At 40.8% G+C, this 26,821-nt stretch overlaps 1 protein-coding gene and 1 long non-coding RNA gene across 2 annotated transcripts in view; one reads left to right on the top strand and one right to left on the bottom strand.

The window, feature by feature from the left end:
• LOC121944971 (GDNF family receptor alpha-2-like) overlaps window positions 1-18,384 on the top strand; it is a 55,211-nt gene extending 36,827 nt beyond the window's left edge. The window contains exons 5-8 of the mRNA XM_042488953.2: window positions 6,750-6,862; window positions 7,884-8,024; window positions 11,500-11,642; window positions 17,157-18,384. Coding sequence (XP_042344887.1) covers window positions 6,750-6,862; window positions 7,884-8,024; window positions 11,500-11,642; window positions 17,157-17,294 — 535 coding nt within the window. The 3' untranslated portion in view covers window positions 17,295-18,384. The remainder of the gene's footprint in view (window positions 1-6,749; window positions 6,863-7,883; window positions 8,025-11,499; window positions 11,643-17,156) is intronic.
• LOC148189786 (uncharacterized) lies at window positions 592-26,821 on the bottom strand. Its single transcript, XR_015776466.1, has 3 exons — window positions 26,606-26,821; window positions 7,882-7,950; window positions 592-1,570 (listed from the first exon to the last, which is right to left on the bottom strand). It is a non-coding gene; the product is annotated as an uncharacterized LOC148189786 (long non-coding RNA).

The raw sequence follows: 26,821 nt of genomic DNA, 5'->3' as shown, positions 1-26,821 counted from the left end.
GATAACCCTCGCTGTGAGTTTGCACACGAGCACTTAAGGCTAGCAATGACGATCAGCTTATACAGCGGTGACAACAAGCGTTAATGGGAGAAGAGGAGTGGAGAGGAGAGGAGAGATAAGGTCAGAGAAGCACAACATAAAGGATAAGACAGGAGAGGGGAAACAGCAAAGCACTGAGAAACATCTTTTGTCTTTCCTCATTTGTGCTTCATGTAACTGCTATTATGTTGGCAGCTATTGTGTCATGGTTATTGTTATGCTTTCTGTAGACGAGCGAGAGATACGGTTTCCAAAGCCTCTCTAGGCTGAAGACGGAGGGAAGTGATAAGAGTGAAGAGCCGTAACATTTAACAGAAATTATCATGCGTAGAAGAACTCATATTTGTAGACAGAGCGCAGAGGGGAAGTCTCTAAACCAGATAGGACTCTCAACAGACTGTTGTTTTAATGTAGAGAGGAAGCTATCAGAGGACTTTGGAGTCTGATAACTGTTTTTCCTCCTGCCCCTCCTCCTTCATGAGGAAATGGTTTCCAAGACTGACATTCATCTGATTTGAGTCACATTGTTTGTCATGGGCATCAAGTGATAGGAATAAGAATCCATATAAAAAAGCCATTAGTTTTCTATTACTGCCAAGCTGGATGGACAGGCACTCAGCGCTCAGCCGAATCACTGTGTTTAAAGTGTCAGGTTGGTTGAAAGAAGTCTACCTCTGTGGGGGCTCCCCTGCCACTTCCCTGGGGGCTGAGTGGCTGAAATGACCATAAAACTCTGTTGAGCTAGACAGCCTGTAATTTCAGCAGCGAGTGGCGCTTTGCCGAGGTATAATGGAAAGCCCGTGGAAGCCATGAAATTTGCTGAATCCCGGTGTTGGAACACCATTGTCTGAACACTCAGGACACCTCTCTAAACTTTAAATTACTGTTTTTAAGCCATCATTGTCTGAAAGAGCTCTGCATCATAAAGAGAAACACTGTGCTTGTTCAGTTTCTTTAATCTTCCACGGTCTTTGCCTTTGCTACAAAAAAAATCTGACGCTCACATTCTTTGTTAGCAGCAAAGTAAAAGGCCGTAGCCCATATAAGAAGTAGAAAAATGGAAACTGTGGCTGTAAAGGTTGCTTTGTGTAGACACAATAGAGTTGTTCTCTCTTCCCTCAGTCTGTTGTATCTTTTTTATCATCTGTGGCATGACTGTGGATACAAGTGGCTTCTCTCACTCAGAACAGGCATGGATGAGAGAGAGCTTTGAGGGAGAAGGAAAGGTGCAGGGAGGGAAGGGTTTGTATTTGTGTGAATTAACATTATGCACTGTTTATCGCCATGAGAGCATGTGTGTGTTCGCGTGTGTGTGCATCTCTATCAGTCTTCGCAGACATGCTAGAGCGACCATACGTTCAGTTGTCTGAAGCGTGGCTTTAGATGTGATGTTAGCAGCATGTCACATCGAGAGGCTCTCCGGGTGATTTGATAGGAGGGCGGATGGAGATGGAGTTGGAGTAATGAAGTGAGTCTGAGTGGGGTTTGCTGCTGGAGGCCCCAAGCCCATCACACCACACTGGCTGCATCTCTGCTGTAGTGAAAGGCACAGTGAGAGAGAGGGACAGACATACAGGGAGACAGAGAGATTGTAACCTCATCACCCCACATTCCCCCTCTGCCCAATCTGCTTGTCTTTATTCCCAGAGTTGAGATGCAGCAGAACTATAAGGACATTGGTTTTTAACTTGCAGCAGCAACAGCAAAACTCTCTCTCTCTGACGGCCTAAATTACCCTCCTCTCTAAATTTCCTGAATGACAATGACAAGGTTTACATGCACACTAATAGTCCACTAGCATTCTGAATGTGACAATATTCTGAATTTGATGTGGGTGATGTAAACAGCATATTCTGTTTGGATATTCCGAATTAAGCATTTTCCGATTAAGAACATTTCGCCGCTCACAATAGTCTTTTCTTTGTCTCTGAGAAATAATTCAGCCTCTTATTTGAGATTACTAAATTATGATCTGTTTCTCCTAAACCCCCACTTGGGAGAAATGTGGAGCAAAAGAATAAATCAGCAGGAGTTCTTTTTGCTTTGCTCATGGGCTTCTCAAAGGTTTCTCAACTCAGAGAACAGATCAAATTTTCAGAGTTGAGACTTGTTCAAGTTTTCTTTTGGATCTTACTGTTATCTCAAGAGCTGATTATTTCAGACATAATAAAGGTTACTACAGTGAGAGAGGAGGAAGAGCATTTTAAGATCTTAAATTAGGGTCGAGCTGAGACAAGAGGACGGCTAATTCTCAACAGCTGAATTTACGAAGCATGAGGAAATGGTTAAATCTCATATTGATGTAATTGATAAAAGATCTAAATGATCCACTCTCCGTGTATTCATGGATGCATTGTGCATTAACCAACTAGCCAAAAGTTTGCAAGGATCGGGTAGAAATGCCTTCCCAAAAGAAAAGCCAACATTTTCAGTCGAATGGAGAAGCACTTCTACGTTTAAACATTTTTGGATATGCACAAATATCATAACGTCAACCTGTTCAAGAAGGTGAGGAATAGAAGAGGGAAGCTGTGTTCACACGGTCCAGTAGGTCTACCACTGGTGAAAAAAATACTATTTTGATTCAAACCCACTCTAGCCTTTCCACTCCTTTATATTTTAATGTGATACACAGCATATTAGGGCATGTTATAAGAGTATGCACAGCTGCATGTAAACGGGAATCTTAGTGAAATATTCATTTTTATTAGCCATGTAAACAGCTAAATAGGAATTTTGTCTTTTTGGAACAAGGGCAAAATTTTGAATATTTTGTCACTCCTGACAAAGCAATGGATTCAGTGTTCGCAAATAAATGCAGGTAGAAGCTCAGTATCATTACAATTCATCCCATCTAATCCAATTACTTTAGTACCTTAAGAAAATTGCATAAAATGATGAATAAGTGATCAAGTAGCACCACTGTAGAGAGTATAATAAATGATATAGCCGCAATGCATATTGAAAGGCAGGCATTATGTAAATTTGTGTGACATTAACATTCCACCTGTTTAGGCTACTGTGGCATCCTGTATTGTGTGCAACATCAGCACTTTGTTGTTTTTAATAATATGAATCTGTTCCTCTGTGCATGACTCCAATGCATCTGTCAAAGTTTCTTTAACTACAGTATGATTCAGCTACTAAACAGATGTACTGAATCCTTCACAGTTTTGCTCATCAGTGGTATGTGAATGTGAAAATACATGCAAATGCTTAATTCACATATTTTGTCTCGTAATGTAATTATTTTGCGATCAAATATGTATCTGACGATGTCACATCGGTGACATTTTTAGCCTGAGGTGATTGTTATCTCATCTGTTTTGTGACACTGGGATAACTATTTAACTGAAAGAAACTTTACACATTTCCCTTTGTGAACTGCATTTTGTGATAAATATCCTACAATGCTGAATGAGTTTTAATCAGCAAAGAAGATGATATTCCTGTGACACAAATGAAGGCACTTTTTTTCAGACCTTGTCTACACCTTGCACGGCAAAAGAATGAGCAAAAAAATGAGCTCAGGGCGCAAGAGAAGCACAAGCTGTTATATGTCTGGTATGGACAGCTGCATTGCTTAAAAGCACAAAAGTGTACCTGCTCTGTCAGATGAATGAAAAGCCCGTTTAAAACACTGACTCCAGTGTATATTGGTTGTTAGACTTTGTGAGAATAACAAAAACTATAACCTTCCTTGGAAAAGCAAAAGAAATAGCCTTTGACTGAAACTTTGGCACCAGGAGGAGAAAAAAAGGCAAACAAAAATGCTGCCTCAAAGGAAGAGTTAGTCATTTTTTGGAAATACTTATGTTGGCGTTATCAAGATTTAGATGAGAACATCAAGGCTTATAAGCAACCGATTCGCTACGAGCAACTAGGTGTCTGTAGCCAACAATGCTATTTGCACCCAGGGTGTAAATAGCCACATTGGCTGGGTGTATTTTAGGTCTATTCAGTTATTCTGCTAAGTTTATACATTCTAAGTATCCTAAGCTTTATACATCCTAAAAACTGAAAATAATACTTTCCTTACAAACCTTTCCTGTATGAAAGTCCTGCATTAAACCCATTCATCGATGACATCTTACTCCCTCTACGGACTGTGTTGCTCCTTCATCTTCATCAACTGACTGGCAGTACATCTGTAAATTTTCTCATAAATTTACCACTTAAATCTCAAAAAATATCCAAGCTTAGCTACCATCCCTCTCTCCCCTAAAACCTGACTGCCTCTGATTTGACATGTGGATGTGACAAGTGCAAGTCAAGCGAGCTTGAGTGCAAAGTGCAGAATGAAATTCTAACAAAGACAGGGTACTGACAAGCAATGCAGTGCATACATGGGGGTAGATAAAGACGGGAATATAGACAAGACCGGACAAGACGAGACAAAAAAAAGAGAAAAAAAAAAGACAACATGCAAAAGATAATCAGGCATGTATTCTTTCTGTTGTTGATATGCAAACCGGTTGTTGTACTATGCTATGAGTGGTTATTGAGGTCACTCACGTATATGTGTTTAGGTGCATGTGTGTTAACTGCAGTTCATCAAAAGTCCACTTAAGGCTGTCTCCAAAACAGAGTAAATCCCAATAGACCCTCATATTAAAATTTCCAGCTTCACAACAGATATAAACATGTTTACAGCCTTGTACAAAAAATATATTTATTTCCTCTCTATTGCCAATATCAACAGTCATAACCCACTAGTTTACATTTTATTTAGGCCTAAAGTTAGATATATTTAAAGGCGGGCCTCCTGAATGACAGTCTGCAAAGCATCGCTATAGTCTGTGATTCAAATCTACATTTCACATTTCCACAGCTCCACTTTCTGGTCAAGTTATAGTCACATCTGGCTACAAAAAAACAAGATGGTGACTGTTGAAATGCCAAACTCAAGGCTTCAAAACGCTAGTCCACAAACCAATGGATGTCATCACAGAAGCTATGTCCATTATTTTATACAGTCCAGTCACAGCACACAGTCGGAACCATACAGTAATGAAGAATTGTAGGGATGGTTGACAATAGCTGAATACCTGTAATGTGACTATTTCCCCCCCTTAATGTGAAGAGAACCTGTATTCAAGTCAGTCTTCAGTTTGAAAAATCAGTAAAATGAAGACCAGTGAGTGCAGCTTTAAGTCCCTCTGCAGAAGATTCCATATAGAGCTGCTTTCATAAAGGCTCTTTTTCCAAACTCTGTACATAACCTAGGTATAGACTGTAAGAGCATAGCCATTCACATTTTTTTTGCTTAATGTAGACACATAAATATGCTAGAAGTAGGCAAAGAACAGCCTTATAAATAACAAAATGCCAATGAAAATGTATATGAAGTTTAAAAGAGAGCCAACGTACCCAAGCATACATTTGGACTTTGTCCAAACGTTTAAAAAAATCCACGACATATTGTATCAGAACAAGGTTAGCTGTTTCCCAATGCTTCCAGTCTTTATGCTAAGCTAAGCTAACCATCTCCTGACTCCAGCTGGAGTGAGAGGGGTATTAGTTCTGTTCATAATCTTATACAAGAAAAGGAATCAGGGTATTTCCCAAAACATTATACAACTCGTTTTATTGTGAGGAACAAGCAGGACCACACCACTGGCACGAGATAAAGACTGGCACTTTGGCTGGCAATTCATTTCTTTATGGTAATTAAAATGTCACAATTAATCTGACAATGATGTATTAAAAATCCTCCCACATGGCACCCTTTTAAAAAACACCGTAACAAATGACTATTCAAGTGACTGAGAAAAGAAGAGAGGGCTATCAGTGCAGCTATCATAAATGAGTCAAATCAACTGCAGTTTGTTGGGCACTAAGTTGCCCGAAAGTTAGCAACCAACTGGATACAAGCCAGAAAACCCATTCAGTCAACTTCCCTTACTGAACATGTTTTTGTGTTTATGCGCGTGTGTGTGTTTGTGAGTATTTGTGTGTGTGCGCTTGTTTGTGTTCACTAAGGACAAGACAGCCTGAGGCTTGTTGCAGTACCTTTGAACTTAAGGCTGCAAAAAGTGGTCAGACCAGGTCAGAAAGAATGAGTCATGGCACAGAGAGAGACAGCGAGAAGGAGAGAGAAAGAGAGAGAAAAATGTGCAATGGATTGTGATTCACTTAGTGGGCAGCTGTGATGTGAACAGTACAGACAGAGCAACTTTGCACACGCTACTCCCAATAAACCTACTTAAGTGGATTAGCAATGCCACCCTGGGGGCCTCCACAGACTTTAAGCTCTTATCACAAACACACCGAAACAAAACATACTATTTTTATCAGTCCCCTGGTTTGTGGGGAAAGTGAGTTTGGGAGATGGTCTAGATGTCCAGGATAAGAGCGTGGAAGTAGCAGCCAAAAAAGGCACATGATATCTTTCTCATTCTTACACAAATGCACCACCACTGGGCTTAAGTTGCAAGCCATGAAGATCATAAATAGCTTGTTGGTGCTGAGGTGTGAGTGAGAGCCGGGTGATACTGGGGACACCTGTTGCCGCAGCCCAGAAACAGATGGTCCATATACTCTCCCAGGTGGATGCCGGTCTCAATTGACAGATGCTCCAGAGTAAAAACGGTGCCAAAAAAATTAGGCCCCTGTGCTTTGAATTTGTGTGTTCATCTGTCATGTGCTTGTGACTGAGCCCCTGCCTCTCTTTTTTTCCCTCTGTGCTGTGCTTCATGTTTGTCATCCAGGTCTAGGTTGGCTGATTACCTGGTGAACTGCGGGGTGACTCCGCGCACAGTGAGCACCTGTCCCAACCAAGACAATCACCAAGCCTGCCTGGCCTCCTACGCAAGGCTCATCGGTCAGTACAGCCAGGGCTGTGGGTGACCAGCGATGGAGTGAAAGCGTGTTTGAGAGAGAAAAAGGGGTGTATAAAATGGTGGGAGACATACAGAGATGCACAATTACCTCTAAAACCCATAAGAATTCTCTCAAATTTTTGACACACTGTGAGATAAGGAGTGATGTTTATTGACAGTGTAGCAGCAGTCTGCTCTACTTTCTTTTTTTAAAGGAGGAGTGAGCAGAGCAGCAAGACTCGCAGTTTTTTCTCCCTCCTGGCCCGAAACAGCCTGCAGCACACTGGACATCAGTTCGCTACTAGAAGTAATTAGGCAGTAGAGGCACGGAGAGAGCGTTTACTTAATTAAAACACTTGATGACCATCTGTTTGCTTATAGTAAATGTTGCTCAAACAATGTGCCTGGACTAGTACACGCACTTTTTTAAATCCTAGCCAGCGTTTGATAACAGCAATTTTGGTGATGTTGCGGCGGCATCACAGAGCTTGCAAAGACTTCCCACTGCAAATTTACATGAAATAACTTTTTTTCCCTGCATAGTGGTTGCTGAAGTGTCCATATTTCAGTATCAGTCGCAGCCTTCCCACCATGTGTCATAACTGGTGCTGTATGAAGTGATAACACGCCATGGCGCTTCCAGGATTTTTCTGGAAAATGCTACACAAAGTGCATCTAACACCCCTGACTCCAGCTGAAAGTGTCGACACAGAGACACATTTGAAAAAGTAAAATGTTTTGGTACAGCTGCGCTATATTCAACAGCACACACACTTCCCAAAGCACCTACTTTGCAAAATATTCATAACATAATGGCCTCTTTACATCTAAAATAAAGCATTACAGAATGCCTTACCGCCCTATAAACTCAAACAGTGCAAACCCATTCCTATGACTAACATCTTGTTATCCATTTTATATACTATTTGCAATAAATGCAGTCCATTATTGTCCATTAGTGACCCATAACTGTTCGTCCTAATTTGTGCATGTGTTTGTGTTTGTGTGTGGATGTGCTCACAGGGACAGAGATGACTCCCAACTATGTCGACAGCAGCTTCTCCAATTGGACCATTTCCCCATGGTGCACCTGTAAGGGCAGTGGAAACCAAGAAGAGGAATGTATGAACTTCCTGCGGTACTTCACCGATAACACATGCCTAAGTGAGCCATCCCGACACACAGATACTCAGCATGCATCTGCAATGGGTTTTATAACTGATAGGGGTCCAGCGGTCATGTAATATTGATAAGAGCACAAGCGCACGACGCCGTAGTTACTCTTGATGCCATGTAAGAGTAGAGTGAGGCATGAACTTCGATCGAATGCAACTTTAATGATCTCATGGCAGACTCTGTTTTTCAGTGTTGTAGAGCTCTTCAGTGATAAAACTGTGGACAGGATGTTGAGGAGTGGATGGTAGTTGAGAGATGGAACATGCAAATAATGAGAGGCGGGCCCAGACCTCCAGGTATTAAAATGTCAAAAGAAAATTAAGTCAGTTAAAACTTCAATTTTTTTAATCTTATTAGGCTTAAACAGAAAATATGAAATTATTTCTGTTATTTCGTTAAAAAGAGAGGAAAAAATGGAAGGTAAAAATATTAATGGATGGATGAATGATGAATGGAGAGATAGAGGTAACTAGATGTTTGGATGTTTGGATGGATGGATGAACGGACAGAGAGACGCACAGAGGAATGGATGGATGGATGGATGGATGGATGGATGCACAGAGGGATAGATAGATAGATAGATAGATAGATAGATGATGGATGGACAGACAGATGTATAGCGGGATGCATGGATGGATGAAAAGATGGACACACAGATGGACAGATGGATGTAAATGGATGACAGCCGGACGGACATGCGGACGCACAGAGGGATGGATGGGTGGATAGAAGAACGTGGATGGATGCATGGAGGGACAGACGGATCGATGGTCAGCATGTTGGATGGAACTTCTTCAGTCCAACTAAATAATTTGTCTGCTACATAGTTCGATACAACTTATCCACAGACACCCCTTTGCCCACTGATTAAGTTCAAATTAAATGTTCTTAGTTTCTCAGAAACTAGTCATTTCTTATCACTTCTCATCCCTCCTTTGGGCAAGATCTGCCCTGGACTTTAATACAAAAGGAACTATTTGCATGTCATTTTCATATTCAATCTGAGAGAGTTAAAGGGCTTATCCCTCGCGGGAGGAAAATGTCATGAAAAGGAACAGATCTTGCACAAATGAAATAATAGCAGAAGCTAAAATACATCTCATCTGTACATCTAATGCATAACACACACAGTGTGCAGCATGACAGAGTGGTTACCTCAAACATCCTTATACTTTTTTGCTGCGAGGTAAAATACAGCAAGCTCCTTCCTTGCTATAGCGGAGCGAGCAGTGTCATCAGCGCTACAAGACACCATTGCCTTTAACATGTTCCATTGTGTGGATAATGCTTTCAGACCATTTCAATAGATTGCTGGGGTACCGTTTTAGCTGAGTGTGCAGGATGAGGGATGAGGCTGGGAGCTGAGGAGGCGTCTTGAAAAATAACACAAAATGCAGCATCTCCTCTCTGCAGTCAAGGGGAACGGGCGATAAACTTCGACACACCAGGGAGGAGAATATACACAAAAACACACTCACTGTACAGAAGTATACATACATATATACATATCTGATAAATGATCTTTCAGCTCCCCGTGGCCTCCATCAACCCCACAATCTCACCCCTATCTTTCCACTCACTGTTTCTGCAGACTAAATCCTTTTTTACATTGATCGACTAAGCAAAGCACACGGTAATTGAAACCATGTGTTGGACATATCATTTATTATCTACTCTCTCTTCCCCCACTGTCTCCTTCATCATCAAGCAAATGAATAGTCCAAGAATAGAATAGTTTTAACATTTAGTCAAATATGGGGAGGCCAACATAAAACATTCCAGCTGAGAGGATATCAGTTGAAACCTAGTCTGAACTGTGATTCCCCTCCTCCCTCTGTGTCTCTTCCTCTTGTTCTCTTCTCCCTTTTCTCTTGCTCCATCTGTCCCTGCAGGTAGGGCAATGCATGCTATGCCCAGGGGTTAAAGGAAAACTTATCCAGAGTCATTAAAAAATTGAATTGCTATTGGCAATGAGCTTAATCACTCAGTGAAACATTTGGGTGCAGTAAAACATCCTGTGTGGAGGCCCTCCAGCCAACTAGTTTGATTTATGACTTTATTCTTCCATCGTACGGCATCTGTAGGGGGATAGCTAGCTATAGACGGCCCTGACAAACAGATGCGTAACATCGCACGTCTCAGCAGTACTTCACTACAGTAGCTCTTCACTGCTAGCATTTAAGTTGTTAGGCTTCACTGGTGAGCTCTGTAGCTCTCTGTGCTTTTATTTTCCAGCAGCAGCCCAAATCACCAGTGCCGAACAGAATGAGAAACATGAAGGGTGCTTTTGTATGTGTTAAGTGTGCAGGTGTACGTGCCTTTTTGTGTTTTTTTTTCTTTCTTTCTTTTTGCTGTACAGTATGTGTACTTGTTATAACACTGTGTAGGTGGACAGAGGACATGACAGACAAATGTGGCCATGCTTCGGGAGCACTAAGGGCCGCGTGTGTGTCCATTCTGCTCATGTGCTCCGCAACTATCCTATCTCTGTCCTTTGTGTGGTGGTGGGGAAATGCCATTTCTGCTTTGTTTGGGAATGTTTTGAATTTGATCAGTCACATGAATCTATTCAAAGCCATCTCTGCATGCTGACCTTATAATGGAGGTGGTTGCCAAGCAATTACATGCCTTGCCTTCTCTCTGGCTGAACAAAGAGAAACAAGCCTCGTGTTTTAAACGGATGAGCAGTGAAAAGGTACTCAGCCCCTATTTTACCATATCTAGCTGAAAAGCTGACTGAACAGGGATTTATCACATTTTTGCAGAGGCTCGCACATGCACTTAGACACAAAATTACACACATGCGTACAGTACATCTGCAGGCGGATACATGAGCGCCGGCTGCTGTTCTCTGTTTGAGCTGATTGATTTGCTACTTTTAAAAGATTCCATTTCTGAGTGTACAACTGCCGGCAAACAAATTGGGGTTCATCATCTCAAGTGCAGACATTATGCCACTATTTGGTCAGCATGTTGCAATTTGAGAATGACTGTTGCAACATAAAAGGGTTTTTTGTAATAAGCTGAGGACATGACCCGAGGTTGTTTGCATGTGATGAATGCGTCTATTGTGTCTCTGCAGGATTCGCTTATAGAAGGATAATTACTAGTTAAAACGATAGCACACTGTAAACATGTTAGGCACAAAAAGACAGCGCAGCTTAGAATATTAAACATAAGGCATTATTGGTATTTTGTAAAATCCTGAGTGGCCTTTCACAAACAAATCTCCAATTGCTGTTTTTGATTAACTCTCAAGCTTACTGACGAGGCAAAAAGACTGGCTCTCCTCACTCCTTTTTACTCATTCCTTCCTCAGTCCCACTCCGCCCTCCCTCATTCCCTCGGTTGCCAAAGATTGGGCAGGGGACCAAGAAGTTGACTTAGAGCTGTCTGTCTGCTCGCTGGCTTCTTGCTGGGACGGCAGTGAAAAACAAATGACTTTATATCTCTGTCCCTGCAGGAAATGCCATCCAGGCCTTCGGTTATGGGATAGACAACATGCAGAACAAAAATGTGTCTGTCCCTGGCCCCTCAGCGACGACGAAGACGGGGTCGGATTGGTCCACGGGCACCTCGGAACCTCCCTTTGTCAGCATCCCAAAGGTAATATCTTTTTGCATTGATTGTTTCATGCTTTGAGATGTTACATTTAAATGCATTTTGTTGATGTTGCAGCAAAAATATACTCATACATTCTGTGCAGTTTCCAGCAACTTCCTTGCACAAATCTGTTCAAATGGACCTAATACCAAAAGAACCATAAAAACACTCCTCCACTCAGCTTCTGTGAAAGGAGGATTTTGTACAGAGGCAAAATCATAAAGCTCAACACGCTGCGCCATTCACATTCACATCACACTCAATCTCTACGCTTGTTAAAGCAATTGGCACATCAGAACAGACGCTTTATGATAAGACAGTTTATGCTACACCCAAGATGATGACATTTGGTTGAAATATTATATTTCTCTCTCATACAATGAAATAGTGGAATAAATGGGAGGTGGGGGTTTTAATCTGGATTAGAGGTTCTAAAATACTGGCCCAGGGCCTGTTCTCCGCTCAGTGCCGTCTACTCTGAAGACTGCAGTCAACTCGGCTATAACTGGGTTCACCGTCTGGAGCAGAAAAACATCACTCTCTGCCGTGCTGCAAGAATGCACGTGTGTTTGTCTTTTAATGGAACTGTACTTCATTTTCTCTTCAAATAAAATGTGAAAATGACAGGACCATATTGTCCGCCAAAGACTCCCCCTCTCTCTCCGTCTCTCCTGAGCAGGACAGAAGTATTTCACTGCACTTCGGGCAAAGGAGAGGTTTTCTTTTCTCTTTTTTATCTAGCTGTTGAGTTTGATTAGTTTCCACATCGAAATATTGTTCTGTTTTACAGATGTATTTTCGATGTGCCGTGCAGCCTTCTGGTGTAAGACTAATGATGTTTTTCACCTTTGCAGGAGACCCAGTTACCAAGCTTGGCTGAATTAGACAAGTATTGTACTTTGTAAAACCTTCTGTTGCCACCACTGCTGTTGATGTTATTGTTAATGTCATTTTTCACTGACTATTAGGGATACACACAAAATCCAAGCAGCGAGCAGTGTTTATGAATGCAAATTTGAATGCTGAATGAATGACTCCCATTAAGACATCTATTTTGAGTAATTCCAGGGGCTTTCACAGCCATTAAATGGTCACACTGCACCCGAGTCATGCAGTATTGTCCTTTACGCGGAAACCCTCATTGTTGTGAAGACAGCAAATTAAAACCTTAAAAATGCTGCGAAGAGGAGAATTAATGAACAAGCACCACTGATAACAATAACATTGTGTACGTTTGGTAAAGGTGTTGCAGGGAGAGAGAAAGAGAGCGAGAGGATGGCGGGAGAATGCATTCTCCAAAGGTTTTGTGTGTGTGTGTGTCAGTATTGATGCACCGCTCTGTGCCTGTCTCACTGCAGCGTGGTGTTTAATTTATTGTAAAAATGGTAATTAGGAAACAATAAGACGTGTGATTACTCAAGCAGGAAGTTTATAATTAGAGAGGGAGCTGGTAGGGACATTTTGGGCGGCCCTGCGTTCTCAGACAACTATGCCTGGCAATTAAAACTTGTCAAACTTCCATGGCAGATAAATTGGGGGAGTGTTGTTATGGTATGAGTCCTTTTGGCAGAAGACTGACTGTCCAAGGCTGTAAATCTCACGGCAGCCAGCACGGGCCTCGTAGTAGCACGCACCCATGTGCAATCACACATGTGCATTCACACATGTTTACAAATAGCAACAGAATACATCAGGTTTGTGATGGACGGGTGAACAAACGTGACACCAAAGGATAACCTATAATATAAAGCACAGCTATAGAAGAGTGAGCATGGAAGAATCTGCGGTCTGTGACTAATCCTGTTGATGTCCGTCATACTGCTCTCTTTTAGTGTATGGAGTATTTTAAGCTAATTTAGATGCATAATTATTCAAAATGTCACTGCCAGTGGTTGTGGGCTTTATCCCATGCTCAGTGAGTAAACATGTGGGCTAGAGCTTGCTCCTTTGAGCACTGCAAATCAGAACTGTATCACGAGTCCTCCTTTGTTTATTTGGAGAAAAACAATATTTTTTCCCATATACTAACATATTTCTGTACAGTTTGATGAGGGAAATTGTAAACTGCCAATGATGTCTTTGCCATATTCCCACTGTCGGTTTTGCACAGATAAAATGGATTTTTTTTGCCATCTTTTTTAATCCTGGTTTGAATTTCAATGCCCTTGCTTAACTGATTCTTGAAAAATGAGCTGTTTCAAGGTCAGCTGTGAACGATTTAGGTGGATATTGACAGAAATGGAATTTAATATAATATGTTTTATTCAGAGTATAATTACCTGCACATAAGAATTTTTGTGTTTTCATGATCTTAAAGAGAGCCATTTATATCTGAATAGGTCTTTATCCAAGACGTCCACCATGTTTCTACAGCAGCCCGAAACTGACAAGCCAAACTTTCTCTCAAGATAAGACCATTTGGTTTTTGCGTAGGCAACCATTGTAAGGAGCTCCTTCACAACAAGCTAAACAGTGCTGGAAAGACACTTATTTTGAACTTGAAAGTGTTTATTCAGTGTTTTTATTGGCTTAAATCACTGGGTCCATTATTTTGAGGAGGAAGATACCTCTGTGAATAATAATGATAATAATAATAATAATAATAATAATAATAATAATAATAATGACTGTTAAATACACAGAAAAGGGTTCGTATTGCATAAAAACAGACAATAATCTATTTATAAAAATACAATAGACACAATAAATACAATAATAAGCAGGAAATATAAAACACTACATTATGAAAGTGGTTCCACAGTCCAGATGAAAACCTGAGTGAGCTCAGCTCAGGGTTTATCAAGGTTCTGAATGATGCAATTATCTGAAACAGAAAGTCTGCACATGTATTTATAAAGCAGGTAGGCACACCAACATCAACAAACATTTGGCTGGCACTACACCATCGTGGAAGATGGAAAAGCAGTCTCATGCCAGCATTATGGGCCACATTAAGTCTCTGCATGTGGCTTTTTTCTATTGGAACCCTGTAGGTGGGCAGAGTATAGTGGGGTGCAAAAAGCCCTCAATAAAGCTACATTCACATTAACTGAGCACATACCGTATGCATGAGCAAGCGTATGAGCAATACCACATCAGAAGAATTCAGGAAATACTCATTTTCTGTCTTCTTTACTTTAAACAATTAATAACTTGGCTCTTCTGAATGTCTGGATCTTAAGTTATCAGAGAAAAAAGGTGAACACACATTAACAGGGGCTCGGCTGGCAGCCCGACTGCAACGAGTCAAACGACGTCGAAAAAACACTGATTTGTAAGGTGAAACAGCTTTAGTCAGTGTTTTTATGGGTGAAATCAACAGGTCCTTTTGTTTTTGAGAGAAGACCTCTGCAGATCATTCAGCTCCTGGTAAAAACCTCCTGAACAATGAATACTGAAGGAATTCCAACCAGGAGTCACACTTAGCACATGTGATAAGGTTCAGCTGGTTGCAATCTGCAATCCTCAACGTTTGATGTCACTACTACTGGAATTATTTAAGTTTAACCGCTCATTTTTACTGCATTTCAAGTTGAATTTTAAATATAATGTATATCAACTTGTGTGTGTGTAAACCCCGCCTCTAACCTGACAGCCGCTGGGAAGCTGATGCTGCCTGTGTTCCCACACTGTCACTGTCATGTGTTGATTTTCAGCTCAATTGAATAGAATTGATTGTGGACAGAAGCTTTGGACCTCAGGGCTACTCGATTACTCGCCTTGGGGAACGCAGCCTGGTTGCACTGTAAATTTGACAATGTGCTGATCGATAATGAAAACACTGTCTGTAGTAACCTGCTCAATGACAAGAGGAATATTTTCTTATCAACAGTTTAAACAAGATTCTCTCTCTCTCTGTGCATGTGTTAAAGCATCAGTAAATGACTTGATGTTTTGACATTGTCTGTATTCCATCATGGTGCATGCATTCATACGCATGTGTTTGTGCTTTTAGTAATGTGTTTATGTGTGTGTGTACCTTCTCTCAAGCTCCAGTGTGTATGTGTGGATATTGGCTGCAGCCGGAGATCTGGACTCATGTCAACAGGCTGCTGCCACACATCACTGCCCTTGCTAATTAATTGGCTTTTAGTCGCGGATGTGTTTGGTGCATTGTCAAGCTACCCATAGCTTTTTTCCCCCCCTTTTTTTGGCAACTGTCATTTAACCATTTCTTTGCAGAGCGTGAATGCACAAGCCCAGGTACACTGAGATAACTGCAGCTATTTTGGATACCCCTCCTCTCCCTCCCTCACTCTCCTGTTTCCTTTTGCAGGAAAAAAATATATGCCTGTCCTGTTAATGTAATCCAACACAATTTTCTTGTTTCATTTTTTATTTTCTTGTTCATAGGTTGCCTTGTTCTGTTGGAAGATGAGGTGCTGGTAGATAACATCTGAGTAGATGTTTTTCCTGTGTTCAGGGAAATGGACCAAAGTGCAATCTCTGCAAAGGTTACATTGGTAAAGATGAGTCGAGGGGATGGTGGAGGAGGAGGAGGAGGAGTAGGAGGAGGAGGAGGAGGAGGAGGAGAAGAAGAAAATGTTTCATGTTCCTTATGATGTAGTGCTGTATTGCTGTGCTGGACTGAAAATGGTGCCTCCGCAAATTGAGCGAGACTACTTTAACTTCGAGGCAAATGGTTATGCTTTGTGTTACAAGAATCAGAGAAAATTGAAAAAGTATTCAAAATGCTAACAATTTTATGGAAAAGCACATAATAAGGCAATTGCAGTTTGGATATAACGGTGGAATTCTGGAGGCCATGGAGTTTAATATCTGGACTGATGTGTTCCCACTGCTCTCTGCCATAATGTGAACACTGTGGTAATGGGACATTTCTATCTCTCCATTTGCACTCTGTACATACATTTATTTTCTCTTGTGCATAAGAATAAACACTGTAGTATTCCGATTGTGCACAGTCAAACTGCATACAAGGGGTCTTGCAAGTGTTTTGTTGGGGCCTCTGCTTGCTGTAATTTATGCCTTATGAAATATTGAAAGAAATCCACAGCTGCTGCTGGCTTCTGTAGCGTGTGTTTGGCTTCCTAGCATGTTTTTCTTGTAAATAAAGCCTGTAATGATAGCTCTAAAAACTGTTTAGAGACTTGCTGGCACAACCTAAAAGAGTTTAAGAAAAAAGAAAAAGTCCTCACAAGAAGCTTTCCTTTGTTGCCAACTTGTTTAAGAAGCAGGGAGCATACTAAGCAGCAGGGGCTTGAAATACTGAGATACTTCACATATCAAAACATTTGGTGGATCAAACACTTAATGTTCCTGCCAAAGTGGGTCTGCCACGGATCCATGTAATGTCTCACTCTTACTCCGACTTTCTGAATCTTTGTTTTCACTTCCTCTCCTCAGCTCTGACCCTGGCCTGTCTCACCTCCCTCCAGGCTCCTCCCGTCTCCTCTCCCTCATCAAATGCCAGAGCAAAAAGCAGCACGAGTGTGTGAGTCACATCTAACCTTTACACGTCTCTGTCTCCCTCTGTGTGTCCCTCTATCTGCCCAGTATCCTGAACCAATGGGCGGTGGCCTGGGCAACACCCCGGTCCTGCCAGAGGATCACTCTGCCTGTCTGTGTGCCAACGTCTGGGCTCTGCTCCCCGGCCTGGCTTTGGCTTTGGTCCTGGCCCAGCATGCCTTATAGGAGCGCCAGGAGGAGAAAAAAGAGGTCATCCACCCACAAGCTGATCCCAAAAGCAGAAGGTGTTATTTCTGAGGCTGATATTAAGAAGGCTGAATCTCCGGGTAGTTGACATAAAATGGCATTCATGAAAGAAGAAAAAAACAAAAAGAGGTGGAAAATATTGAAGTTTTACAATTGTGAATTTGTTGTTCATTTGATGTATCGTTACGGCGGAGCACGACTGTGATGAAGCACACGGCTTTAAAAAGGACCCTTGGTAAGGAGAGGCCCACGAAGGCCATTCTCCGGGACCTACTCTCCCTCAGACTGAGACACAAAATCCTGGAGGACTGAAGCTGAACATTTCAATGACTTCTGCACTTTTCTCACCAAAGGAGGGGGAGAGGGAATGAACAACGTAATTAAAAGAAGACAGGATTGACAGAAAAGAAATTGTTGCAGAGAGAAAAGGAATGAGCGAGAGGTAAATGGGGTAGGAGTGAGTGCGAAGGGAGAAGGAGAGAGAGAGACATATTTCTGCTATCAGTCACACTTTTTTTTTGTCTTGAATTGGTTCTCGACTTAATCTTCTCTTGGATGAACAGACCACAAATTTAGGGGCGGGGATGGGGGATGATTACATTCTGTCTCTTCAACACTAGTGTAAACTCTAAACTGTAAAGCCTACTCAGTGTTCTAAGTGTTGGTATAGTATCCGTGACCATAATCAATCTACCGTACGGCTCTTTCATTTGGGTGCTCTACAGTACACCTTTGCAGCAGGCGGCGAAAAGATCAAACGACAGCGACGTAACCAGTTTATGGTCATTTGACATGTTGTTGTTAATGACTGTGGGTGTGCGCCATACGTCCACCTGCACATGTGTATATTTCTGTCTTTATGTATATAAAAAAAAACACTTTTCTTTCATTCAACCAAATGATATCTACGGTACCTTGAATGGACATTACTGTACGCTACAATGGCTCTGTATTGGTACTCATGGAAGGCTTTCATTATCTGCGTTTATATTTGTCCATAATGGTTTGATGACAAAGAATGTATACAGGGATGAGATTAAACTAGCTCAAACTGCTTGGAAAGCCATAACCTGTGTGTGAGTATCATACTGTTTTCACTGAGTGTGTGCATGTGTGTGTGTGTGTGTGTGTGTGTGTGTGTGTGAGAACAATTATTTCATTGTGTGTGCATCTATGTTTTCATGCAGGAGAAAAGTAGCTTATAAGGAGTAGTTTAAATTGCCAGTGTGGGGGTTCGTTCGGCCCCCTCAGAGAGCAAGAGGTTATGATGCATGGTGTAATTAACTGCGGGCTTTTTTGAGAGTCAGGACAGCCACCAGTTTTTTCAGAGTGCCTATGACCCAGCTTTTTAACTCTATTGTTCTTCTTCTTCATTGAATATTTTAAAGGGGAATGCCACAGAAATGATGAATTATTATATGTTTTTTTTCAAAGCATAGAAAAAGTTCAATTAATATCGTGAACATGAGTTTATCTCTCTTTAAGCCAGAGACCATAAAAGTAAGTCTCAAACTTATTATTCCATCAAGTATAAGTCCGGAGCTGCTGCACACACAATTAATGCGAGCATGATTTTGTGGAAGCACAGAGTGAGTCATCCTAGTTATGATCATATTCAGGATATGGTGTTCTAATGTCTCCTCATGCAACGGTTCGTATGATATCCTACGAATTAGCACCCTACAAATTACATTACGTCCTTAACTTAAGGTTACATAAGCAATGTAAAGAAATGTATAGCTTTGTATCAAAACAATGTGGGCAGCATGTGCAGTGGCTAAATACTCCTCCTCCCCTGCCAGTGACAGACCGCCAAATGATTTAATTTAAGTAATTTTGCAGTCTGCTTTGCTGGCTCTTGGGACAGTTGCTCAGACTATAGGCTGTACTTCCCCTTTTTTGTGTTGCCCACCAACCCTGACCAAGTCAGAGTTATACAGCTGATCGAGAGACGCACCTGCCCCTCTCTCCGTCTCTCAAACACCAAAATCCAATCAAACAGTAAAACTAGGCACTGCCTGTTTCTCTTCTAAATGTTTTTAAACGCCCCATTTCTTCATATTGGCGAGAGTTTTTGCACAGGAGGTGGGCGCCACACTTTCACCTGCACACTGAATACGGAGGCTAATACAGAGGAGATCAAACAGTAAAATCAAGCAGCGCTGATCAACTATAAACCAAGATTCTGTTACTGAGTTGCATATTTTTCACAAATGTTTTCAGAAACACCTTTTAGTTCACCGTTTAATACGAGATCTGGCCGACTGCCATTGTTTCACACAGACCACTCCGCATTACGTCAGGCTGAGCAAAAGCACCCCTTTCTGTGTTTTCTCTGGTCATGTAGCACCATTTTCAAAAGTATTTGTCTACTGCATACACAGCCTCGTTTTATGTGAGAGCCTTCATTATATTGGTCGAAAACGTCTTTAAGGCAGTCAGTGTTAGGCAAGCAAAGTTACTGAGGTTAAGTGCATATAAATGAATAAAAAACGATAAAAATGACTAAGAGTTCACTCAAACTTCTCATGGATCCTCTTGTGTTCACTAGTCTTGTGTTTTATTACCCTTCCACCACTCCAATCTGCCTCCTAACCCGTACCACTAGAGACCACTTCCTTCTACTCACGTCCGCTCAGTGGACACATGACCAAAACCTTCCAAAAAATGTTGTTTGTGCACAAATTACCGGCTCATCACTATGTGGGATGTGTACAAATTTTGTTGCATTACTTTTTATAGGAAAACGTATCAAGAGTGCATGAGAACAACCATGTAAAATAGGTGTTAATATGAGCACAGGGAAATAAAGTAATTAATATTCCTTGTTTACATTTAAAAAAAATAATAGTACTAACACGGTTACTGATTGCTGCAGTCTATTAGCACAGGCACCTTTGATGTTTACAAAAACAAACTAACAATGGGAGATGAGAGCAACAGGAAATATTAAACACTACAATTCATATTTACAATCACTTCACAACTTAACTGCTAATTTCTTCTGCTGCGATCGCCAACAGCTGTCTGCTCTTATAGAGCATCTGCATCTCTCTCCCTCAGCGCGCGCGCGCGCGCACACACACACACACACACACACACACACACACACACACACACACCTTGTGCACACACACACACACACACACACACACACACACGCGCGCGCACACACACACTACAGAGTCACTCACCTAACATTATTCCTGAAGGCAGCTGATAGCTGATGTGGCCTGTTGGACAGGGGGCCAGTGAACAGGGATATGCAGACTCTAAAAGAGAGAACTTTGTTTCTTCATCACTCCAGATTGAGATGTAATGGCTGCTGATGTAATGTTTTGTATTTGTGTTTCTGGTAGTTGGCAGTTCTCAATAATCAGAATAGGGTGTATACATGCAACAGCATCCCAGCTTCTTTCAAAGCACTTCAGGTTCAGGCATATTCAGGTTTCTGAGATGGGGTAAGGGCTGATCCAGGTCTCTGATAATGGGGTGATTCGTCTGCATTGTCAAACACATTAACGGGATTAACGGTAGACTTATATTGGTGTTTCAGGGCAGATACTGATATCGATTATTAGTACTTAATGAGACTGATAACAAATATTTGGAACCGATATGCATTTACAATAAAAATGATTTTTTTTTAGCAAAAGTTGAATCAAAAATGAAACTTTCAACATTATATACAGCAAGGTCCCTGCAACTTTTTTGTATACAATTCAGTAAAACAATTTTAATAAAAAATGAATGAATAAAAGTAGGTCCCTGAGGTTTTACAAAATAAAAATCCCATATAAATAAAATCCTCCCATGCTGACACTTTCCTTGCATGTACTGCAGACTGCCTTCCCTGGTGTTGGCTGAGTGTAATACGCACAGTTTTTCATTAATTAATTTTATCGCTGGTCATTAAAATAAAACGCTGATATAGATGATCAGCAAAATGCCAAATATCTGCCCAGATAAACGGCCAGGCCGATAATTTGTCGACCCCTAAACGCTGTACTTCAAAACCCCGATCATAGACGGGTTATTTATGTCCATGTAAGCATACTCACTGTCTGTGGAGCAATTCCACACTTCATACTTATACTTGACTTGACTTTAGCACTGTGGTTTTTGGATTTGGGAGAGAGTTGATCATATTTACTGATGTTTTGGGGCTGTCTTTGACCACAAGAATAATATGTATGTATTTTGAAAATTGGCATAGCTTCCCTGTAGATGTCCCATATTATGGGCATTGAAAATGTCCCTAATTAAAATGCATGACCATACCTATTCACTAAAAAAAAAAAAAAAAAACCCCAATACCGTTAAAAAAAAAATCCGTAAGTCCTGTTTTCAAAACAATGCAGATGTGAAAACGGAGTATTGACTTTAAAACTTAGAAAAACATTCTTATTCACTTTATTCCTGAGTGTTAGATGAGAAGACTGACCCCTCACGCATCTGTACGCTGAATATGATGCTACCGCCATCAGCTGGTTAGCATATCTTAAAGAGCATAAAGACTGGACAGCTAGCGAGGAAGTGTCGAAAAATCTACCCACAAGCACTTTAATTAACACTCAATATCTTGTTTGCTTTGTGAAAGTGTTTTAAACGGCAGATATGTGCAGGACAGAGCATTTTTGTGCAAAGCTGACTGGCTGCTGGCTTCCTTGCCTATTTAGTGTACAAACATCTATATTTTTTACTAAATTTAAACAAAAACAAACTTCTTAATGGATCGTTTCAGAGTTTTTCCAAGTACTTTCTATACTCAAGGGCCTTGTACGTACATTGAAAAATGTATTTGCTGTCATCATTCATCCTGTCCAGATGTGATATGATCCTTACAGCACAGCGATTGTGAATTTGGTCCTCTATGTTGAGATCTCTTCATGGCCAGTTTTGACAGCGAACAATATTTTTCATAAGGTCATATGAGTGTCATTTTATAAATCTTAAACCTATCCTTGAACAAATCTTTTGACTGAATCATTTCACACGGGCACCTTGTAGCAAGATGTATTTCTGAATGTTTGTACATACATAGTTCTTTCCTTGCAGTAAATCAAACTGTTACTGACACACAATCAGTGTTTCCACCAAAATGTTTATTTTTTCAGGCTGCAAGTACAGCGTTGAGTCGCATAAATGCATGCTACTGAACCTTACAGCTTTAAGTTACCGGCCGAGTTAGAAAAAACGTTTACAATCCGTCACGGGAACAGATGCCGAATTAAACTCTGCTCAATATGTTACCATTAACTGTAGTTGCACTGTATACAGTCTGGTCAGGTCTGGCAGAAATTATAGTGATTTCTGAAACTGCTGTGTTTACTGCTCTGGGCTCCTGAGATTATAAAATGTCAAACACTTGGATTTAATATGTATCATTTTTCCCTGTGAGCGCCACATTCACATAGAAATTTCAACAGTGACATCGTGTTTGATGTTTCAGCTCAGTCTTGTTATCATCATCAAGTTAAAAGATAGGGAGACTCTATGAGGTAAAAAGTACAAACAGTTCCATCTTAGGGATTCTTTTCACTGGTCTCATAACAAATAATCACGCATTTGTAACATCAGTCAACATTTACCAAAGTATCTGAAAAGATAAAAAGACACAATACATGAGTAATTTGTCCTTTCTGTCAAATAAGAAGCATCTCCTGTTTTTTATTCATCAGGTGGATATCTTTCCTGGCAATGGTGCAGTCCTTTTGAATTATAATGTATCTGCTCCAAATTACTCTCAATGTATGGATGCATGATTTACAGATATGGTTGTCTAAGTTAAAAAAAGAAAAAGAAAAAAAGGAAAGAAAACAGCCCAGGCGTGCAAAACAATTCAATTTGAACAAATCTATCTAATCGTCCATCTAAAACATATCCACATCATCAACAGTAAAAGTATGGCACAGCGTCTGAGAATCAAAAAGCAAGGCTTTCTTATCCTATATCAACATTTAACAATTTCAGAGGAGGGAATCCATCAAAGATGAAGCAGAGCTGCCAATTCCCCTGCAAGAACAGCCCCAGGAGTCCTTAATGCAATACAGCCATAATATAGTGCAGACCCCATTACAGTATCTCTCCTCCGACACAGACATGGGTCCTCTTTATGGCAGGAAACCCATATTATTTTTACATGCTTATGTTTTTTTTATATTAAATTACAAATTTGAGCTTACTATGGCAAGATGTATTTGCCCAGTTTGACACTCCTTTACCTGCAGTCACTTACACCTCTATGTATTTTACATTTTCGCCTGAATAATTTAGCGCTCGGTAGAGTCTACAGCAGGATTATTACTGGGAGAAGGTGAAATGCAGACAGACTGCCGCATTTGTACCTGGATGATAACAAGGACTGGTGATGTTTTTGGGTTGTGTACTGTGGGAAGTTACTGACTGACACTTCATGTTCAATCCTTTCGACAACATAAAATGTTTTCTTTTTGGCTTTCACTGGATGTGTGGAGCCAAACAGAGTTCTCCGTGCCTCCGCAGTGTGCCGTAAATGTAAATCACAGCGTTTGCCTGTTAGCAGTATATTCAGTTCCATAAATGCAACATGAAAGTGAACTTCTGCCCTGCTGTGTATATTTTACAATCTGCTGGATCTGAAAATTTACAGCTAAAAAGCTCTCTGGGCTTACTGTTTACGCAGCTGTCACCAGAACAATGCTGCCTATACCTCCCTATTAATCAAACTTTGATTTGGTCAGTTTGTTGCTTACTTTTCAGAAAAAAAATGATGACACACTGTGAGTTAATATATAGTCAGCTTCCCATAAAGTCGATCAAAACTGGCAGATAAATTAAGAGGCTTGACATGTGAAAAATGCAAATAAACTGATCAAAATTCAAACCACCCCTCTCTTCATTTTACCCTCCCCGGAGCGGGTCTGAGTTTGGGGCCAAAAAGACGGCAGATCAGCAGTTCTTACTCAGCTTAAGAGAATGTGTATGCAGGAGACCTACGCAACACACATCACAATTTACAAATGTATCAGGGATTTTATGGCAGATATTACCAGCGCAGGAACGCAGCGAAGGGACAGCTTGAAAAGAGGCCGAATAAAATGCTTTTATATGGGAGAAAAGTGAATGGTGGGAAGCTGGGTTTGTATTCTAGATATAAAGCCAAAAAGATATGGTTTTCTGTTTGCATGATCATAATTTAAGCTACTGAGGCAGAAATGCGTAGGACATGTTTCTGTAGAACAAACGGCTCAGCCGTGCAACTTCAATGTGCACACCAGTTGCACAGTTGTGGGCGCTCATTTTGCCCCAGCGTCCTTGCATTCCTGTGCTTAAAGGGGACCTATTGTGCTCAGATCCAGGTTCATACTTGTAGTTAAGAGTTTTCATTTGAACATGTTTGCATGCTTTCATGTTCAAAAAACACTTTATTTTCCTCTCTGCTGGAACACCTGTATTTACTGTCTGTCTGATGTGCTCCGTTTGAGCGGATGTCTTTAAGCCCCCCTCCCGAAAAAAGCCCAGGCTGCTCTGATTGGTCAGCATTTCCGGATCTTCTGTATCTTGGTCTCTATACAGCCAGGAGAATAACTGTAATCAAGTACCATGGCATTATCTACCATAAAAAAATCACCAATATAAGCTTGTTAATTTGAATCTTCACAAAAAGATATGTTTCATCAGGAATATGATCCAAAATCAAGGAGAATTTAACAACATCGGCACAAGATTAAATGTCTCCCGGACATTATCATGTTGCTACCTGCAGCAGCAGCTGAGAGCGACTGTAACTGAGTGTAGCAGCACACTCTAATAAGAAAAACCAAAGCTTCTAAACTGAAAACTTACACAACAAACAACAAACACAACCTGACATGTTCCAGCAGAACTACGATCCGATATTGGGAAAAAAATTAATAACACTGGCAACCAAGACTGCAGCTTTCCCTGACATACGTGTAGCAGCATACTTACAGCCGGGGAGTGGCTGTAATGTAGTAACTATAACAAGCATGTCTAAAGTGTGGCCTGGGGGACAAATGTGGCCCTCCAACCAATTTTACATGGCCCTTAGCTTGACTTGAAAAATAAACTATACATGGCTCGCCACACAATATTGGTTAATCAAGCAATATCACTTTGCAATATTTCCCTTCACCTCACGATGGCAGGACTCAAATACATTTTGTAGACGTGCTTCAAATAGGAACTATGCGTGAACTGACGTGTTTTCATAAACAGCCAGTTAATAAGCAAAAGAATGGTTACCTCCCAGCAGACATTTCCTTTTAAATAGCAGACATGGCCACAGCAAAGAAGCAAAAAGTTGACAGTGAGGATTGCCGCTTTCAGGAGCGGTGGAAAGTTGAATACTTTTTCATTGTAAGATGAAAAAGGTGCGTTTGTCTCCTTTGTATAGGATTTTTTTAAGTAAACCATTAGATGTGAGAAGCAGCATGCCCACAGGTTTTTTCCTATCTGGCCCCCATTCAGAGAAGTCTGAACACCCCTGGAGTATAGTGACACTGTCTACTTTGAAAAATTGACAATAAAAGATTCTAAAACAAAATCTTCACAACCAGACATGTTCCCACAGAAATACGGTCCAAAATCAGAGAGAAACTGACCATATAAGCAAGCAAGATTACAGTATTCCTTTACTTCCAGCAGCCACGGGTGGAAAGAGTAGCCTACGAGACTATTAGAGGCTACTCAAGTATACATTAAGTTCCTTTAAAGAAATTACACTCAAATAGCCTAAAAGTAAAATTATTTATGTAAGAAATTACTGAAGTAAATAAGAGAGTCAGTTAAAATGTCCTCAGAGTACTGTATAATATATATAAAGGGCGGTGGAGGGCTGGAGATGACAAAATAAGTCACAAGAAATGTCACCAGTTGAACAACAAAAGCATAACAACCTCTTGTGTCCAAAGCAACAGCGGGCCAAATTACATTTCTATATGTGGCACTTTGCAGCAGCCTGTATATGCAATGGATAATCAACCAGTTTACCCCCAGTTAACCAGAAAACAGGCAAAACATTGACAAAAATGATCTACAATAGCCTAAATAAAATGTGACTACTGGCTGCATGTGCAAAAGCAATACCAAGCTTCACAAATTAGGATAAATAACAGGGGTGGGAGAATTCACGTAAGAAACTTGATTCTCGTTTCTAACGATTCAGAAGCGAATCAAAAAATCCTAAACACTGAGTATGATTATATTTACTAAATATAATCTATAGTAAATTTTTATCATTTAGAAAAGTCTTAGTATTTATGAGACCGTTTGTCGGATCGTCTTACTTGTCTCTGCAGTGAAAGCTGTGCCGGTCAGAGGGATGAGTCCGACGCATCGTAGCTCTTTCAGAAGCCTCAGTATGCAGCCTGGGAGTCCCGCTGTTTTTACGGGACCCTTTTTCAATAAATCCGTAATAATGGATCCGATATTGGGTGTCGTACGTCCATATTTTATCCATCCGATGATAAAAATACATTAGCGTCTATGCTAAACGCCATATT

Source organism: Plectropomus leopardus, chromosome 4 (assembly GCF_026936395.1).
Source record: "Plectropomus leopardus strain MGB_pleo_1.0 chromosome 4, ASM2693639v1, whole genome shotgun sequence".
Lineage (NCBI taxonomy): Eukaryota > Metazoa > Chordata > Actinopteri > Perciformes > Serranidae > Plectropomus > Plectropomus leopardus.
Note: the sequence above shows the minus strand (reverse complement) of the source record. Positions and strands in the feature narration are given on the sequence as shown.